The sequence below is a fragment of the Topomyia yanbarensis genome, chromosome 3 (genome assembly GCF_030247195.1).
Source record: "Topomyia yanbarensis strain Yona2022 chromosome 3, ASM3024719v1, whole genome shotgun sequence".
NCBI classification, from domain to species: Eukaryota; Metazoa; Arthropoda; class Insecta; order Diptera; family Culicidae; genus Topomyia; species Topomyia yanbarensis.
In genome coordinates, this window is record NC_080672.1 from 2,894,064 (window position 1) to 2,914,159 (window position 20,096).

Here is a 20,096-nt window from a genome sequence, read left to right on the forward strand (position 1 = left end):
ACCCATACAATCTCGCTGTTTAAAGGACCTCCGAGAGCGTATATTTTAAATGGCAATCGCACAGGACGGAGCAAAATAGAATGTCCCTTTGATGGAACTGTTATGCCTAATTATGTCTTGTTTGTCACTACCTGTTCCACTATGTGTGCCACGCATCTTGCATCGAAATAAACACAATCGAGTGGACCATTGTAGTAATAAGCTCCCGATGTGTCAAGTGCGCAGAAAACGATTAGAATGACTCTTGCATTGGGAATGCTGAAAAGTGTGCTTATTGTGGGAAGAATTCACTTGATCTGTACCCGTGCCCCGCGTACGAACAGCAATGTTTACTAATTTTGCTTCGTCAAAACATCAAGTTGAATACTCGCATTGAAGAACATCATGTACAGTAATGTACCCATATTGCTTTGAGACTCCTGAGTTGTTTCTAAACGCGAAGATCTGAGTACCATTTTGCCAGACAAATAAGATGACAGTCAGCAGACATCTATTCGGTTGAAGTTCACCTTTTAAACTGGAATCTTTTGCATTTCACTGATTTAGCCAAATTCTTCGTTCCACGATAAGCGGATTCCGTAAATTTTAAGGGAATTTGGGCATCCCTTGACGCCGTTGCAGCTTTCATATTGGGGTCGGTATTTTCTGGAAAACCACGAAAAACGAACTAAGAGAACAACTAGCACAAGTCCAAATACAAGTTTCTTAATCGTTGGCCAGTTGATGGAAATCCAATATCATACTGTGGGCTTTGAAGGGTTGGCGCCTCAGGCTCAATCTTAGTTGAAATACTTATAGTTATCATCACACAAAGAAGCCACTTAGGACAATTGATGTTCGGTTTATTCGTCAAAGATATATGCCATCATGGCAAAAAAGCTAAACGCTGAACTGAGCGACGAGTCCGTCTGCGAGAAGGCTACAAATGTCACTGAGCCAGTAAGCAACCTAGCAGCCCGGACCGCTTAGCTGTACGGCCAGGTGCTGATGAAACTCGAGGGACAATGAATCTTATGCAAAAGCCAATCTAAAACGAATTTTAGCACTCCAATTTTACAGAACTACTGCTCGCGATTTCTAGATGGTTTTGGCGAAAAAATTCTAAAAAAATATGATTTGGCATGGGAACTGTACCGATGGCAAGAAAATCAGCATCACCAGTCCCATGATGGCCCAGTTACATGATGGCCAGATTTTGGCAGCTGCTAAAACAGCAAGAGCTTGCTTCGATGGTCGACAATGGGGTCCAGTTCACCACAAGAGAGCTGAGTTCAGAAAATTTTCCCCTGTTCCGTCCAATAGCTTTCCCAGCCCGTGACTGAAAAAGGCATGCGCCGGCTGATGGGCACGATGAGTTAATTGTTTCAGTTTTGCAGTTGATTCGGCCGATAGATCAAATGTGCTGGGTGGCAGCGGCGGTTGTGTGTGATCTCGTTCTAGAGGCAGTGGTACGATCACTGTCACCAATGCGATAATCATGTGTTCTTCCTGGGTCGTCATCGTAGCCCAGGGATAGCATAAAGGTGCGTGCATTGGGTCGGAGTCCCAAGGGTTGCAGGTTCGAGTCCTGCCTCTGGGGGGAATTTTTTTCACGATTGCTTTCCTTTAACTCACTATTTCGATCTATTTTTCCCGTTGGCTACCACAAAAAAGTCTGTTTCAATTGCTTTTATGAAAGCAAATGTTATCTTTATTTTATTTTTACTAAGTTTTTCGAAAGTCTGGGTTCTGGCGATTTGTACTAACTTGGAATCGTTCCAAAATATCACTTCGAGAATGCGATATCGAATTATAATATAACGATATAACGCCCTTGGATTCTTTTATGGGGCTACGTTAAGGGGTCGTCTGCTTTAGGAAGAAAAAAACAAACTGTTTCTCGCGATTATTGTTTTTGGAAGGGAAAGACAAGCCCTAGCTTGGTTATTCGGCGAAACAACTCATTACTGTAGGACCTAATTGGCTGGTTGCTGGTTGAAAACAATGAAACCACAAACATTTATAAGCTACTTTTAGTGAAAATTGGCACCCAGCGGTATACCCGTTAAGAATGCTAGATCCACCGCCGGGACTAATTGACTCACTAAACGGACATTGGTGCCGTGCGAAAAATCCCACCATCGCTCACGGAAACGGCCAATATTCACTGAAACGGGAATCGGTATCGGGAGAAATTCCGCCGCCGTGGAACTCTCAGTCGAAATAACGTGAACAAAACTGGAATCTAAATAGCTCACGGAAATCGGAGCCAAAAAGCTTATTGAATCATGGCTCAAGCACGAGGAGGATTGAGTCGATGAAATATATGGCGAGAATGAGGGAAAGTATGAGAAATGTTGGGAGCTAAATTGATGGATCAGGCAAGGCTCCGAGTTAATTGTGGAAAACTCGTGAGCAAAAAAAACATATTAATGAACATAAATAGCTTAATATCAATCATTACGACATAGCACAGCAACTCTTGTGGTAGTCGAAAACAGAAACGTGCTACGTTGCAATTATTGTAGAGCCGTATCGTGTTCCTCCCGATAACGGTAACAGGGTGGTGGATAGTGCAGGGATGGCGGAAATCCAAGCGACGGTTTTTTTTTCACTGTCTAAGAGGTGGTGGATTACATACACGAAGGCTTCGTGTTCGCCAAGATCAACGGTGTATTCGTATGGGCCCATCCATAAATTACGTAGCACAAAAATTGCCCAAAATTAACTCCCCCCTCCCTCCATGTAATAAATTGTTACAAATTTCACTATCCCCCTTCTATTTGCCTGCTGGATATTCTTGGTAAACTTCTGGAAAGGGTCATCCTCAATAGGCTGGCATACTTCGCTGAAAGTGAGTACGGGCTATCACAGAGGCAGTGTGTATTCCAAAAATGGATTAGATCGAGATGAAGAACGCGTTCAACAGCGCCAGATGAGTAGCTAGCCCTGTAGTGCTGCACAGTTGCATCTGGTTCACCGCGAGACGGAAGTAGTGATGGTCAGGAAGGAAATCAGTGAACTAGCAGCCAGTGCTGAGCTCCCTCACGGTACTGATGGCAAACCAGCTAGACAAAAGAGAATGAAACGATTAGCAGTTAAAGCAGTAAGCGATGCTTTTTTGAGTTACGGTTCTCATTCCAATGAATTGACAACAGTCAGACGGTTCTCTTCTGAATCTCTCACTCATTGGAATCATTATTGAGAGGAAGGGAAATTGACCGTGGTTTTATTAACAATATAAATACGGTTATGACGGTCATCTTATTACAAACAACGAGCTAGAATTAACAAACAGGCGGTTTCACATAAAAAAGCTATGCATAAAAGAAACTGAAAGGTGGAGAAAAAATCAACAAAGCACCGCATGCTGCCTGAATACAGTACACTGATAATATTTAGTTTACCATACCAATCCAAAACAAATGGTACTCAATCTGTCTATCATTTCAATGCGTTCTCTCTCGCACGGCTTCTGTGAGAGATAGTTAACTGAAACACTATCCGAGGAAAATGGAAATGAAATAACGGTCATTTTTGTGGTGATACGGTCACTTCATATTTTCCGTCACAATTCAAAGACCATCGTGAGATTGCACAGCACTGCTAGCAGCAATAGCTAGGAATTTAAAGTTGTAAATGCATGAGCACAACCTTCCTCCTAAGTAGTCACATCCAGTGATCCCGAGTCATAAAAAGAAGAGGTAGTCCAAGTAAAGCACTCAGGAATACTTAGGCGCAATTTTTAGTAGGTCAACCATCTGCCAACCCCACTCCCTGAGTGATAAGATCAGGATGCGAAGGTCACCCGATGAGAGTCTGAGTTGACATATGTCCTCCTCCCGTCAGCTGCGACTGATGCCGAATGCAAACATTTGCACTGCAGTGTCTTCATTGGCTGATGCATAATAGGGTCTTTAAACAGCCAACCCCAAACTCGAAACGAAGACGACCCCACAGTTTTCAATTCGATTAACTGGTATATATACTTTTTCGTAAAGGGCCCGTTGCCAGCAATATATTTTGCCTACTTCAAACTAATTCAAACCATCACCTGAAGCTTATCAGGGCGAATTTTCGACATTACGGCCGATTATCGTTTCGTCGGAACCCAAGAAATCTACCATAGGTTTAAAAACTTTTTGTCTTTGGCTCGGAGGCGATTGCGATTTGACGCTCTTGGACATTTTATAAGGCTACTTTGGGTATCTCGTCTATGCTGAAAAACCACAATCAACTGATGTGGTAGAGGCCCTAATTTAACGCGTTACATTTAAATTTCTCCAGTAGATCTCGAAAAGGGACCGCCCGAATGAGACTTGTTAAACGTAATGGCGACGGACATTTGCCTAAAAATATTTTCTTGCTTTAAATTGTTTGACAACCAAAACAAACTGTTGCCAACGATTGTTTGTGTGATTTGTTTAAAAAATATTAACAAAACATCCTTTAGGTGGAGAATCTCTGACAATACATAACAATGTGCGGACATATTTGATGAAGATATTCTTTTAAGGACATTATACAAGCAGGCCACAACATAGCTCCTACGCCACACACTCCGAAGGATGCAAAATGCTTACCTTTTCTGCGGCTGTAATTTTTCTGCCTACATTCTCATTTCTTTTTCGACGGTGCCGTCGTTCGCTATTGCAGGACGCCAAGCGCTGTACGACAGTCTGTAAGCAAAGCAGTAACATGACAAAGAAATACTGCCCCCAGTACAGCCAGCAGACGCGAGCGGTACAGCTTCTCTTTCCTTATTTTACACCTTTTAATATTTTTAATCTATTCAATATTTTCAATAACAAACGACGACAATAAATGCGGTTCGTTTACGCTACGACCGGCATCAACGCTTTCGTGTGCGGGCCTCTCCCTTTGACTACGCAGAGAAAAGTGTACAAAGCGAGAGAACAAACTTTACTACGCCACACTCTCACCGAGCAGTCGGAGTACAGCAGCAAAACAAAAATGTATTCTGCTGCTCTACGGGAAAATGTACTCGATTTGGCTACCGTTCTGGCAAGAGCTGTAGTGATGCGTCGCTGTAGCGGGCTGTACGGCTTGTGCAAATGTAAATATACCGAAAAAAATGGAGTTTAGCAGTACCTTTGGCATCCCTGCACACTCCTTTTTCCCCTGCCTAACCATATATCTAACATGGGCAAATATAAAAATACGTTTTTCAACACACTAACCTTGCTGGTGTGCCACGAAACTGCTACTTAAGGAAGCTAGAACATTTTCCTATACAATCAATCCGAGTTTTTGACGGAATGCCATCTGTAGCTCCTATTTTGTGCGAAAATAAAACAAACACTCTTGTTTTTCTTCTTCTCGTTTTCATTGCACTTTTTCAAATGCACTTTATTCACACACCACTGCAAAAACACTCGCAAAACTTTAATCGTTTACTTTACTTCAAATTTTCTGCCAATGTGCAGACCGAAGGAAAATGTTCGGAAACTCTTATTTGTGCGTTTGAATTTTCACTTCAGATTTCAGTTTTTCTCAATGTAAACAAGCGAGTCGGTGCCTAGCAACGTGGCTTCCACATATCTTCACCTTAAAGCTTACCTATCGATTAAAACCTACGTTTCCAACAGTGCTTCTGGACACAAACACTGAACATGTCGAAAATTGACAACCAAACGATCTTTGTCGAAAATTATCATGGCTGTCTGCGATATAGTTTCTATATTCACACGTTGAAAAGAATCCCAAACGAGTTGCTGAGGGTAGGTACCAAAAAATCGGTAATAACCTGTATTAAATTTCGTTGGGGATATTTGAACGTCGATCTAAAATCTGTATTTAGAATATTTTAATTATTTTAGTTTTTAAAGGTACACTGTAATAGATCGGTATATAGTGTTGAGATGTGGTGTGCTAAAATTCTATCCGGCCATGTTTCTATGGACACTCCATAAGAACCCTTGGTCCAAAAAAATACTCCATCTCTAACGCAATGTTATAATCCATGTGACTTATTTATTAGAACCTGACGCTTCGTCAGGGACGAAGAATACTGGTTTGGTCTTCATAAAGTTTGTAGAATATTGAAATCTCAGTTTGGTTAAAATATTTGGCTATCTTTCGCATCAGATCTAATAAAAAATAATTAGTAGTTATTGGTAATCATTCACCTACGGTCATTTTCAAATAGAAAAGATTCTAGATCCTAATCCACGACCAGTCCTTAAGACTGATACAGAAGGCTCCGTCAACGACACAGCGTCAGGTCAATTTTAAAACCATTCAAAATGGCTTGGACAACTCTCTTAAACGGACTTTAAGCCAGGCTTCGACGGTTCGTCAGAGGCGGAGCATTCTGTTTGCATCTTTATTCAAATTGCGTATTTCATTTCAGTTAAATGCGACCCCGGAAAGTATCCCTGCAGAATGAGCAGAAAATGTATCAGTGAAAAGCAACTTTGTGACGATCACCCGGATTGTCCGCTACACGAAGATGAACTGGACTGTCGTAAGTTGCATTTTTTTTACAAAACCTCTATCGTATAATAATTTTATTTTTAATCACACAGTTGCTCTTACCGATGGTCACAAGATTTACTTTGACGCGAATAACCTATCTCTGTACAAGTACGATGGTCTGGTTACAAAAAATGTTAACGGCACTTGGAAAGTTGTATGCGGTGTGGAAACGAACAACCAATCTGCAATGTCGGTTGGAAAAATATGCTCATTTTTGGGATTTGCGTAAGTAAAGGTATTCAGTATTCCAGACAGTCACTATAACGGAAAAACCCATTTCAGAGGGTACCAAAACTACTCGCATCACTTGCTGGACGTCAACGGCAACAAATCCACGACTCTTTCCGGACCAGTCGCAAAACTTGTTACCTCCCACCGGAACATTTCATCCGAACCAAAATGTATGGCCCTCCACATAACCTGCGTCCCATACATCAACGCAACCGAGCATGAAATTAGTCACTTCGAGAACCAACACAAAGAGATCCCGGTACAAGTCAACATCCGACCGATCAACCCAATCGAGAAACCTCATCTGCTGGGTCACATAACCTTCCACGAAAATGCTCACATTGAGTTTATTGAAAATTTTGGAGACGATTACGACTGGCCCTGGAACGTGGACATTTATCTCGAGGGGGAATACCTTTGCAGTGCGATAATCGTCGATGTTCATTGGATCATTGTGGAAAGCTCGTACATGCGGTTGATCAATCTGAAGCACGATCATCTCTCGATAGTTGCGGGTGGAGCGAAGGCGTACCTGAAGATCACTGGACCGTACGAGCAGGTGGTGAGGGTGGATTGTTACCATTTCATTCCGGATGCTCGAGTTGTTATGCTGCATCTGGAGAAGAAGCTGAGTTTCACGCGTCACGTCCTACCGACCTTCATTCCCGAGAAGTACTATTGTCAGAACTAGTCAAACAAAACTTTTACTATTTCTCAATTTCAGGGAAAGCAATATAACAGACAATCAATGTCTCGCGGTAGCGCAGGACAAGCTAGGAAGAACTCGGACGCTGCGAGTCCATCTCAACATGACCAACTGTCCAGAGAAAAATATCTGCTACCAACGTGATCCGGAGCATGACCATTACCACGCGGAACACTGCTATACGGAAGCTGCGATTCGTTCGGGAGTTGTCGTTTGTAAAACTAAATTTTCCGGCTGGTATCCGGTTGGTTTCTATCAGCACAAGCGAGGACTCTGTGGGTTCAACGAAGTAGTTCGAATGATTTCGCTGAAAGAGTACTACAATGACATTCAGCATGTGCTGGGTCATCACAAGTGTGACTACGACTTTCCGTCACCTCCTTGCGCGGGGAAACGGTGTCGCTACGGAAAGTGCGTCGATCACTCGCTGGTATGCGATTGGAAACTGGACTGCAACGATGGTTCCGATGAACGTGAGGATTGGTGTGCTGCGAAGAACGAGACGTCGTCTACCTGTTCGCCTACGCACTTCCGCTGTCAGAATGGACGCTGCGTAGATAAGAGCAAATTCTGCGATGGACGAAACGATTGCGGCGATCTGTCGGATGAACCACACGAGTGTTCCTGCTACACCTATATCAAGTAGGTTTTATTTTCTAAGGGGGGTGTGATAATGTTCTTTACCGATTTTTTTAGAGTTACTGAACCAGCTAAAATATGCGACGGTATTCGCAATTGCTGGGACAAATCGGACGAAAATCCACGGCTCTGTAAATGTAGAGAGGACAGTTTCCGATGCGGTGATAGTAGTATCTGCATACCGCACGATTTTGTCTGCGATGGTGATGTCGACTGTCCGGAACAGGAAGATGAACGATTCTGCTACGCGTTACAGCAAAATCACGAAGAAACGTGAGTTTTCAAACAAAAAGACTAAAATCAAGTAGATTGAATAACACGATATTCATTTCAGCAACTACGGAGAAGTGATGCAGCAAACCTTCGGCGTGTGGCATTCGAAATGCTTCCCAAAAAATGTAAAGTACGATGACCTAGCGATCAAGGAGATTTGCCGAAGCATTGGATATCGCAAAATACCGAAGGTGTACGGACGGAAGATGCTTCAGGAGTCTCGCCTGCGGACGGCAAACAACACAGGGAACCCGGTCGATCGGCTACGCAAGACGGCGACCAAGGCCGTAGTGTTGAACAAGTTCTCGAAGGTGGTGATCAACGACAAACAGTCATTCTTCATGAAACCCAGCCGGCCAATGTTCCGGCTGGTAAACTGGGACGAAGAGGATGAACGGGCTTGCGATCGGTTAGAAATTAACTGTGGAAACTGAGTGCGGGTAGGACGAGGTGGACAAATAAAAACAGTGATAATTGAGGTGTGGAATTAATAGATGATCGATGACAATCCGTTGGTTTGTTATTTCTCCAGTTTCTGTTTGGTGTCCCTACGCTAGGATTTCGATTAACAGTATTGAAACAGTACAGGAAAAACTCAGGGGCTTCGCTCTTAGTACCGCTGACACTAGCCTATCGTATTCAAACAGAAAGTGTTCCAGCAGAAAAACAATTGTATGCAATGACTTCGTGATAATTTAATTTTGTAAATCTTAAGGAATTGTTTATTTAGTAAATTGGCGAATATATTTAACCGAAGTGCGATAAAATATTCGAGAGCTGAAAACGATAAGACCATTTGGAAGAACAGAATCCCTAACGAACTTCTAAAAGTTGGGCGTAACCGGCTGTACGAAGCAATCCACTGCGTTACCGAGATGCTCTGGGTGGAAGAAGAAATTACGTCGGACTGATTGAATGACTTCATTTGCCTAGTCTACGCGTAGTACCATAAAATGGAGTGTAATGACTATCGAGACATAACTCAAAACCGCCTGGACGAACGAAGACCGAAATTCGCGGAACGAGATAAAATCTTGCACGGACGGAGCGGAGTAAAAAAAACGTGCTACCTCGTGGATAGATTAATTCAACTGGTTTATTACTCATATAATTCAATCACTCACACTAGTCCAAATCACAGTGCTGATTGTTAGAGGTGGCTAGGCGAAATCAGGGCTAACACGCTCGTCGCCCGGCGTGAGTTTAGACGATGGGTTGTGTAGAGGGTTGTTCGTCGTTTACGTTCGTACACCGCCCATCAGGCCTCTCCCGTGTTCTGTTTAGCAGACTGTGCCTGGTAGCTGAATTTTTTGTCAGCGAATACCAAAGTAGGTTTCTAGAAAAACAATCAACGCCGGACCAGACCCTGCGACACATCCTGAATAAGCTTTGGGAATACAACTTGCGGACTCATAATCTGTTTGTGAATTTCATATCAGTGTACGTTTCAGTGAAACAAAACGAACTGGGGTTATCTACTTGATTTGTAGTCAAAGCTGATTATACAATTATACGCTTAATGAGTATAAATCAAGCATCAAAATAGTCGAAGAAATATCTCATTCTGTGACGTTAGATGAGTTGAAGACGGCTATTGCACTTTCTAACTCATTCACCACCAAAGAATAGAAGAAGAGATAAGTTGATCACGGATGTGAAGAAACAAAACCATTTCCACGAGATCTCACCTTCTTGGCTTCGCGTATGTATGCAGAATGAAAGGGTGAGAACGGATCTAGACGTGCAAACACAATCGTAATCATAAATAGTGGATCCAAGATCGGTCCTAATGCGACTTTCATCTGATTAGTAGCGATAGTCACGAGTCAATAGATACACTGAAAAATACGCCGTGTTTACATTTATAAATCCAATTTCAAGTTCCGTAAATGATAACAAGCCCATGATTTAGGTTATCAATACCTTTGATAGATGTTTTCATCGCTCGTCTACGCATTTTATACTAACAATCTGATATGAAGGAAAGGAAATACTTTCCTTGATCTATAACATTTGGCGTTAACATAATTATTTGTCCATAGGTGATAAATTCGGTGGCTTCCAACCCAATAAAAATAAATTCAATTGAAATATCGAAATCTATCTAAATACTGTTGCAATAAATAGTGAACCGATCAATCACGCTGAAAAAATTAAAATTTTCTACTCAACGCTACCACGCCCTAGTGTTTGGAGTTCAAATTACCTTTTTTATAAAACATAGGTTACTCTCGGTAGCCGGCTGCCCAAAGTTTTGAACAACTCAAAAACCAAACGACATATTCTCTTTTTCGTTTGACAAATAACAAACTAACTCATGGAATCACTTGCTTGGAGTGAATTTTAGACCTAATGCCTTTCAAATCTCGAACTCCGCGACCATCGGTAGAGTCTGATGAATCGGTATCCTTCTGTTAAGTAGGTGAAGCATCAACACTTTCCGTCTATTCTATCCTGTGTCCTTCCCCGTGAACAATGAAGATGGGGCAGCCGACAGTGAAGACTGTCATTCTGTTGAGATTGTAATACAGCTCACAGTGGCTACCACTTCCTACTTACCATTTTCAAAGCAACTTTTATTGAATAATCAACAGTGAAACATGACTAAGTGTGCAATTCGCTCAAATATTAACGCGACTCTGAGGGAAAAATATAGCATACTGACAGGATTCCCCTCTGAATTTCGGCAGCGTAGATATGTCTGATAAAACTTCTGGGGTCGTTCGGCAGGAATGCACCAATCGTTTTTCGTCAGTCTACCTTCTCATCTCGTACAAAGCTACAGAAACGAGGGGCAAGCACAAAATTAGTTTCATTTGTAAGGGAAGTGTAAACTTGGGAAAGACATTCAGAAGGGGACTTAGTTCCAATATCGAAACAGAAGAGAGAAAGCAGACAATGATAACCCGGGTTTCACTTGCAATTTTATGAGAAACGGAAGATCAACTAGCCTTTACAGCATGAGCCAGATCGACGAGTGGGTTTCTTGGGACTAACTTTAAGGGCTCCCACTTCAAACTCTGCTTAAGCATAGCTCTGTGATGCGGGTCTTCTCCGCGAAGGCAGTGTAGGGGACTTCTAAAAACTAGAAACAAAAATAGAGGGGCTGAATTAAAATATTTATCGTTTTAAAAGAAGAATTAAACCTTGAACCCGAAGGGAATTATTTAACAGTGCAAGAGGTGAAATTGCAATTAAACGGTGAAATAAATGAATGTTGAAGAAAAGACCTACGTACAGCTACACCACGCGAGAAACTGTGTATTAATAGTGTTTATAATGTTAAGAAATTTAGTACCACGATGTCAAATACAACAATATCATAACCAAGATCTCCTTATATACGAAAGATGATAAAATGGATGTTCATATACACGATTTAACACCACGCACTAAGCCAGAATATATCAATCGAATTATGTCGGAATACGGAGAAGTATTTTTTGTAAGAATGTGGGTGACCTTATTTGACTATGGAATGCAAATCACCCAGGAAATTCGAAAGCTATAATTAATGCACACTGATCAATTCTGCAACCAGACGGCCGACTACGGAAAAACAAACGAAGAAAATTTATCTAATACAATGAACATTGACAATCAGCCACCGACACCTAGTGCTAAACCACAGACATCCGCTCAATCAATACTGGCTGCGCCTAGTGCTTCGAAACCTACAACCAGCACATATGCTACTAATCAATGATCAATGATGTTGCGGATGTCATTCCACAAGTATGCATAATGCCCCATTTTGATTACAATACACGGAAGATTTAACAAATGTTAGTAAAAACAAAGAGCTTTATTTAATATTTGGTTGGCGAATTGATTTTTTGCAGAAATTTGAAGAAATACGCAATTTTATCAAAAAACGTTGAAGCATCCACAATTTCAATAAATTCGATGTCTAACTATTGTTTAGTTACGATGTAATGTGTGGTTTAGGCGATTTAAAAATTGTACAGTGTTTGTTTTGTATAATTTTGTTTTCGTCGTGGTTCGAATTTTTTTTCGCACGTGACTGCTTCAAACAGATTTTTTTTGTCTACAGGAATTAGGTAAATGTTTTATGATAAGGTATTTCGGGGCTACCGTAAGTCTACTCGCATTTACTGGAAAAGTATTGAAATGATTATGGCTCAATATCACATCACATCACATGTGATTTATTCAAACAGAATTTATTTTACTTAGGCTATTTTAGGATAATAATGCTGATAAGTCCACTTTTCGATACAAATTATATCCATCTAATACAACCGGCACCAGGAATGTATTCTTCCGGAGAAAATATAAGTCATTTAGCATCATCGATATATGCGGGATCTAACTAAACACATGGCCATGTACGAAGAAGTCTTGTCTACGTACCCGCCTGTGAAGTACAGATTGATGGTGTAGTCTCCTACGGGGGCCCTAATTGCGAAGTATGGGGTTGGATTCTTTAAGAACCCTTTGCTTTAGTCAGTGAAAATTGTGGTTTGCAAGTAATTGCGTTCGGTAGAAATCAAGGAATGTAAGAAAACCTCATATCGAGCCTTTCGCTGGGTCTACTCTTTCTGTTCGTCTTTTTGTGCCGCGAGACATGAACTTCCCTCGTCGCAACCCATTGGGTCTACAGCTACCTATTGTAGAAACAAGGCACGATGTGGAAAATGCGGACAGAACTATGAAGTTTTCCTACTGTGGAGAGACTCCGCGTGGTCTCTCAACATATTTCACTTATAATTATTTGGGGAAAAATTGAAGCACTCTTTCAAAGAACGCTCCGAGAAGAATTGCTAAATAGACATACGCTACCGGCCATGATTAATTTATACGCTTCCTCGATCACTAAAGAGCGAGAGTCTAACCATCCCATTGTGGGAACATTTTCTTGTGTGCGATATACATTTTCGAAGGAGGAAAATCGATGTCTCTCCTTAGATTCCTCGTAAAAGCCTGAGACTGACGTTTTGAAGGCAAAGACTTATTGATATTGTTAAGATATACACCGCACCTCAGCTGGTTTTCGAAGACTTCAATTCTGGGATTATCTTCACGATTATAACCGATCTATCTAACTGCGTGATATTTGTAACAATTTTAATATGACACAAATTCCTACTCCACCTGCATGACCAAACGCATTAGATTTACTATTGTACTCGACCTCGCTACAATTAGTGAGCCCATTGACTGAAAAAGCTAGACGTCCTCTATATCCGAAACAATCGAATTAAAACAAGAAATTCTTTCGGTGGAAGCATACAAGGTTTGGACTGGTTTGATTCTATACACTGCGATTACATGTCAGACGAAACGAGTACCCGGCGCGAGCAACAGTGGACTCAGTGGGGACCAGAGAGTGTTCAGAATTGTACGCGAAACTGTCTTGCAAAGACTTTTTGAAAGTCGAATCGCCTGAATTTTTCCGAATATACGTGACGTTAGAAACACAAATGAAAAACTTGACGAAAGCTGAAAAACCGCGGTTATTGGCACCGGTTCGTCGACGGATTAACGAGAGCATAAATGTTTCAACTGGTGGCTATTTAGGCCCTACGTTGTGTATTCGATTCAACCTTTAATCGAAATACACGCAACCAATAATCTTTCGGTGATAACAGCATTCCGTGTAGATTCACATTCAAATCGACCTTTCACGATCATTTGAATGTGGATCCAGAATAGAATAGAACAGAGACGCTGCCAGTGGGAGAAATAAACGTAGAATAAGTTTATATTCGATTCGATCGAGCGACGGCAAGACGCGCTTGGGTGAATAAGTAAGAAAATTCAAATTCAATTGTAAACTTCTTAATATTATAATTATTTTTATTTTGTTTTTGTATTGTAAAGTTCTGAGGATGGCTGAAATTAAATAAGGAAGTAAGCTGAAACGTAGACGGTAAACTGTTGTTTTGATTAAGTATCACCGAAAAATATCAACTGAAAAACGCCATAAAAACAAAAATAACCGGATAAAATCCCTGTGAGCTAATTATGCGAAAAAGGCTGGAGTTACGCCCTTCTAAAAACTGTGAAAAATTCATACAAATAGTTTAATTAAGTTTAAGCGTATTTGTAAAATTACCAAAACTTGAAAAGACCAAATAACACTCTTCAGGGCTACACCATGGCGCTTGGCTTTTAACATTGTTATACCCATGCATCTGGTCGAGAGACAGAACAAATATTGAAAGTGAAAGTTGAGCTTAGGCTTTCAGTCACCTTGATTCAGTTTTATCCTGCAAGGAATGCAATATTGATATTGTTTAGTTGCATGGACGAAAAGTTTTACCAAGTGTATCCTAGTTCGTGTATCATGACAAATATTTAGCAATAAAAAAAAGGTAGCACCGCTTGGTTTGAGGCTTAAAGAAATTTCTATCCAGGATCTCGCAACAATGTTAGTGTGATGAGAATGTTACAGATCAGGTCAATCCCTTGCTAAAGTACAATCAAAATTAGTACATAGTTTTAGTTCGGTCGAACTGCTAAAGGGTTGCCCAACTAGCAATGACTGTGCCTAGTACCTCAAAACCAACAACCATCACCAGTTAAAAGAATATCGAAGACGAATATAGAATCGCAACTCAGCAAATCACAATATGAGTTCAAAGTTTCAAGTTAGTAAATTCAAATGTTCTCCTTGATATTTTTAAAAATCCTTGCTTTGATCATACATTAATTTAATGAGTCACATGAAAAGAAATATACTACAATTACATTTTTGTTGCTCTTTCGTAAATACCAGAATTGTTCGTCCAACCTCCATCCATCTAGTTGTTTCATCAGGTAACAATGCTGGCACCAACGCTTGCAATTTACACGCACCGAGATGTCAATTACACCGAAGCCTACATGCATATTTATAAATGACTGATTTAAGGACTTTAAACAGCCAACAATTGAATTTACTATATTATCCCTGGTGGGAGTATATTCCGATTGAGCTCTATAAATCTTCTTATCCCAGTGATACCATTTTGAAAGCGTTCGTTACTAATGATGCCAGAGATTTAACATTTTTAATAAGTCATTATTTGAGAGCAAAAATGTAAATATATTTTAACACAGTTTCTGTTAACACAGTAAAAGTAATCATTCACATTAGAAATAACTAGTTAAGGGCAAGGACAGGAAGAATCGCATCGTTTTATGCTCACTCAAGGCTCACGCGCACTCACCCACCTCCGATGCTTTATTCTGTCTTTCTTGTTTATGAGTGTCATCTGTTGAGCTCCCGATCGGCTAAAGCCAAGCGAATATGGTAACTCACATGTTCGTATTTTTTCTCTCTTACGCTCACCTTGGATCGCTGCGATTTAGGTTCTTTCCGATACATGTTCGGAATTGTATCCGAACAATGATGAGCGGATCCGTTCGGCAATGCGATTCTTCCTCAAAAATTTGGATCGCGATCTATGTTCGTCTAAATCGAAAATCAATTCAATTCCCACCGCATGCGACCGGAGCGGTGCTTGCGATTGTTTGCATTGACGCTGGCGCGGTGTTTTGTATCGATGAAGTGGTGTAGTGTCAGTCGAGTGCATGTGCGTGTTTGTAATTTGCTAAGCGAGCAGATTGTCCTTTTGTATATCGTTGATATTCCACATAGGTATAAATGAATAGCGGACTTTACGCGTTCAATATTTTTGATGCACAATGATGCGTCAATCCAACTTTGTTATACCACAATGAATTATTGAACGCTTAAGAGCCGCTAATCCTTAACAGACTTTGGAGTTTTTGTTTTCAAGACAGTTTGATGTTTTGAATAATTTGTAGTATAATAGTACAGTAAGTTGACTTTGTGGCCAAGCCGGGGTGCGTGGAATCGGTTTCTTTCACTAGGCTGTTCACAGTGATGTCATGTGGATCTAATTCGGAATGATGAGCGGTCAAGAATGGATCTGAAACGTGATGTTTCGGGTACGACGATTTATCCATCTGTTCTAAATATTGTTTTCCCGATGTTTTGATTGCTTGTCCTTTTTGTGGTGCTTTTTGTTTTTCCTGCTGTCAATCATCATATATACTAGTGAAGAATGTTTGATATTGTTTGTGTTCCATATTAACGGTCCTTACACGTTCAGTTGTTTTGTCAATACTGGAGCGTATTGACAAGGTTATTCAACGTGTAATGGAATGGAGGAAGTATTGACGATATGTGTTTTTTTATGTTTCTTGGAGGCTGTTCAATGATAGTACAGTAAGATTCCGTTTTTGGCACGTTCCGATTTTTGCATGTTCCCTTTTCGGTACACTCAGATTTTGGCAACAAATGGGTTCCGTTTTTGGCAACATTATTGTGGAACATAATAGGTCTTTTAAAAATTTGCAATAGATATTTTTTGTATCAATTGATATCACATTTTACTTTATTTCCAAACATGGGAGTCATATTAACTCTCAAAGGCGTAAAAAATTCTTTTTTTTTTTTTAATTTTGTGAAAGTTGTTTCATAGTTTCAATACATTACTGTGATAATTTTGAGATGTTTTGCGTAATATTGTTTTAAAACAGCGTTATGTATTTAAGGGTTAACTATATTTTATGCTATACGTGTTATATTTATTGATTACAATGCATAGAAATGTATTATTTATGTATAATATAACTGATAAGACCCAGAGTCTGTGCACTTTAGGAGTCAAATACAGAGCAATGCGCTACACTGGATAATAAGACTATTTCTGGAGAAAATTTTCAAAATAACCTTTTGTTTGGACAGTTGAAAGTAATTTTTACAACAAAAATGGTTTTCTTGAAACCTTAATATCTTCAGGCTTTACAATTCGATTTTCAATCTATCTAACTCGGTCACTAAAAATATGACGACAGTAACGCACCGGGTGAAGATATCCCAATTAGCTTCGATAACGTTTGATTTTTACACAAGTTGAACGCTAAAGATGGACGTCTGTTCTCTGTGGTATGTGCTTCTCTTTCAGTAATAAGCTACTACTCAATGTTTACTTTCCGAAGCACAATAGAATTCCCCTAGAACCTTTGCAAAAGTCCAGTTGCTTGGAAAAGATAGCCGAAGACTGTCCAAATTGATAGTATTTATAAGTTCTTCAGTTCTACGCAGTTCTGTGTCGTAAGTGCCCCAGTTATCGCAATGAACACCATTCTCAGCAGATAGCTAAGCGTTTACAGGATTGTCGTCACTGCTTCCATCTGACACCACACAAGAACATTATTAAACGTACAATTTTTTGTATAAACTCTAAGATGTAATTCGGTTTGAGACTCCAAGTTTTCCTAACAGCTTTTCTGTGCTGTCTGAAGACTTTTCACATTTTTTTTTGGGTCTGACCCTAATGAGAACAGTTTAGTTTAAATTCTAATATAATGCGCACAATACTCACAATCATAGAATTGCGACCTGGATTAAAATTCGCAACTTCGTAAAATTAACCATGTAACATGTTTCAAATTTGAATCTTAGGAAAGTATTCTTATACCGTGAGATTTAACCAATGTTCTCTGAAAGTATTATATAACATGGGGTCTACTATTAATATTAGATTCAAACTCAGCCGATCTTGTCCGATTCATAAATTCCAATGGATTTGAAAATACTGTGATTTTAAACAATTTGAGGCGGATCGAAATGTTGTTGGCCAGTTATTATGATTGGAAAAATATATGGCTGCACACGTTTTCCATCCCCGGTTTTTGAATGATGTCTATAAACAAATTCATTCACACCGATCACTCGAAACCTTTCATGCTAAACTTTTTTTTATTTGTTTGTATCAAGAAACACTAAAAACCTCTGATTATCAAAAGTGATGCTTCTATCAGAGTGCTATGGCCTGCCAAATTGTTCAATAGCCCATAGCACAGGAAAAAAAAGACAAAGATAGTCTACGTTTATGTGTTTTTATCAGTTTTCAATAATAATGCAATATAACGAAAATATCTACAAATTTTATTTTCACTGCTAACTGAAAATGTCCCTAGCAGCACTGCTCCAGCGGAATCCTTTCAGACTAATATCAATAACTGCAGTGCTATAGATAATACAACTGTAAGCGCATAAATGAATGGTTATAGTCCTAGTTACTAGCCTTATATATTTTTGTGAACATATCTTGCCTGAAGCAAACACCAATAGTTACTTCGCCAGAACGGTGATTCTTGTTACTAAATTTCACGCAATCCACATTCCAATTATAAGTTCCAAGAAACTTAATAAACTTAACAGCATTTCAGTGAAAATTTCGTTTGGTAAACTGTTTTTAAAATTTCGATGTATCTATTATATTGTATTATATTGTTATTAGTTGATACATATGATTCCCATTCTATCTGTTTATTCACACCTAATTTCATGCACACAAAAAGGTATGAACTTTATGCGCCGGACTCGTATGCCCTAGCACGAATGCGTTTTTGTTTGATCTCGAAACTGAGTCAGGTTTCAACCGAAACTGTTATCACTTAATTTGTTTAGACATCAATTTGAGTTATAATATGGGCCAGCTTCGCCTCAAACCAAAACCACCTAAACGTGGATAATCATATGATTGAAGTAAAAGATATCATTTCAGTTAAAAACAAGAAAATTGAAAATTGATGCATATCACCGAAAGTAGTGAGCTATATTCGCGCAATGATACGCTTTAAAACGCACAACTTTCGAGATTAATTATTGGCATAGAAAAGAAGACAAATGTAAGTTTCCTCTCGAATGTAGCGCATGGAAGGAGCCGAACGCGCCTGAACATTGAAAATTAAACTAAATCCAAACAAATCTAAACCAATGTACATTACCACACATCTTGTCTACATCGCAAGTACGGCATTTGTACATACAATAATATAGTTCAACTCGAGCGATAACATGTATAGCGCATGATAAAATTAACACGCAGCAAGGAAATGACTGCGAGTTGAACCTACACAGCAGAAATTGCCACTCCGTGCGGTGTCCAGGCGGACACCGACTCCTACTGATATTTTCAGGCCAGCCATATATTTCAATCGTTCAGTTTCAGGATTGCGCACGAAGATTTGGATCATTTTTCCGAACGAACATGTTCGCTGCCGAATATGTTCGATGGCACTCATTACGTCACTGCATCGGCAATGTGGAACGCGTTAAAAAAATTTGCGATTTTCGATTCTCTCTCTCTCTTTGTAATCGCATACGGTGTGATACGGAACGAGTTGTGTGGGTCTGTATCTTTTTAACGAGAGCGTAAACCCCCGACGATGTATAAGGAAACAAATTCATGTACGCTCATGGCGGTGAGCGAGTTTTCCGCACCTTGGTTAAGGGGTTAGATACCTTTTTGTGCGTAAAATGTCTAGAAAGTTTGAATTTACGTAAAAACATAAAGCAATGATTTCACTACCTCAAACTTATATTATTTTGGTAGTAGATTTTTCATTGAAAGAAACAAGCATAAGTTTCAAAAATGTATTGATAATTGAAGGAGTTTTGGCTTTTTCCCCTATACCCTTGTTTATTTAAGAGGTTTGCAGTGTTCACGATTGAAGACCAATACATCAACCAAAATCCCAAAACTCAAAAAAATCCATTAGAATATGGGTATTCCTCGTACGTTAACGATTAGTTGAATGAAAAATTATTTTTTTCCTGCATTCGGGTCTTTCCTAAAAATCGCTGTTTTAAGCTCTAAAAATTGTATTAAAAAATATCACCCACAAAACAAAAATGTATGCATAAAAATGGAATCCTAAAGGTAAGAGAAAAATTAATTAAACGATTCATTGAAAAAAAAATTGAAGGAAATCGGTAACCGTG

The 20,096-nt window shown here is 39.7% G+C and overlaps 1 protein-coding gene across 1 annotated transcript in view; it reads left to right on the forward strand.

Moving 5' to 3' along the window:
• LOC131693067 (serine protease nudel) overlaps window positions 1–8,760 on the forward strand; it is a 30,651-nt gene extending 21,891 nt beyond the window's left edge. Inside the window, exons 8-13 of the mRNA XM_058980561.1 lie at window positions 6,353–6,466; window positions 6,528–6,702; window positions 6,760–7,380; window positions 7,433–8,056; window positions 8,111–8,326; window positions 8,388–8,760. Of these exons, the coding sequence (XP_058836544.1) occupies window positions 6,353–6,466; window positions 6,528–6,702; window positions 6,760–7,380; window positions 7,433–8,056; window positions 8,111–8,326; window positions 8,388–8,760 (2,123 nt within the window). The remainder of the gene's footprint in view (window positions 1–6,352; window positions 6,467–6,527; window positions 6,703–6,759; window positions 7,381–7,432; window positions 8,057–8,110; window positions 8,327–8,387) is intronic.
• The last annotated feature ends 11,336 nt before the right edge of the window (window positions 8,761–20,096 follow it).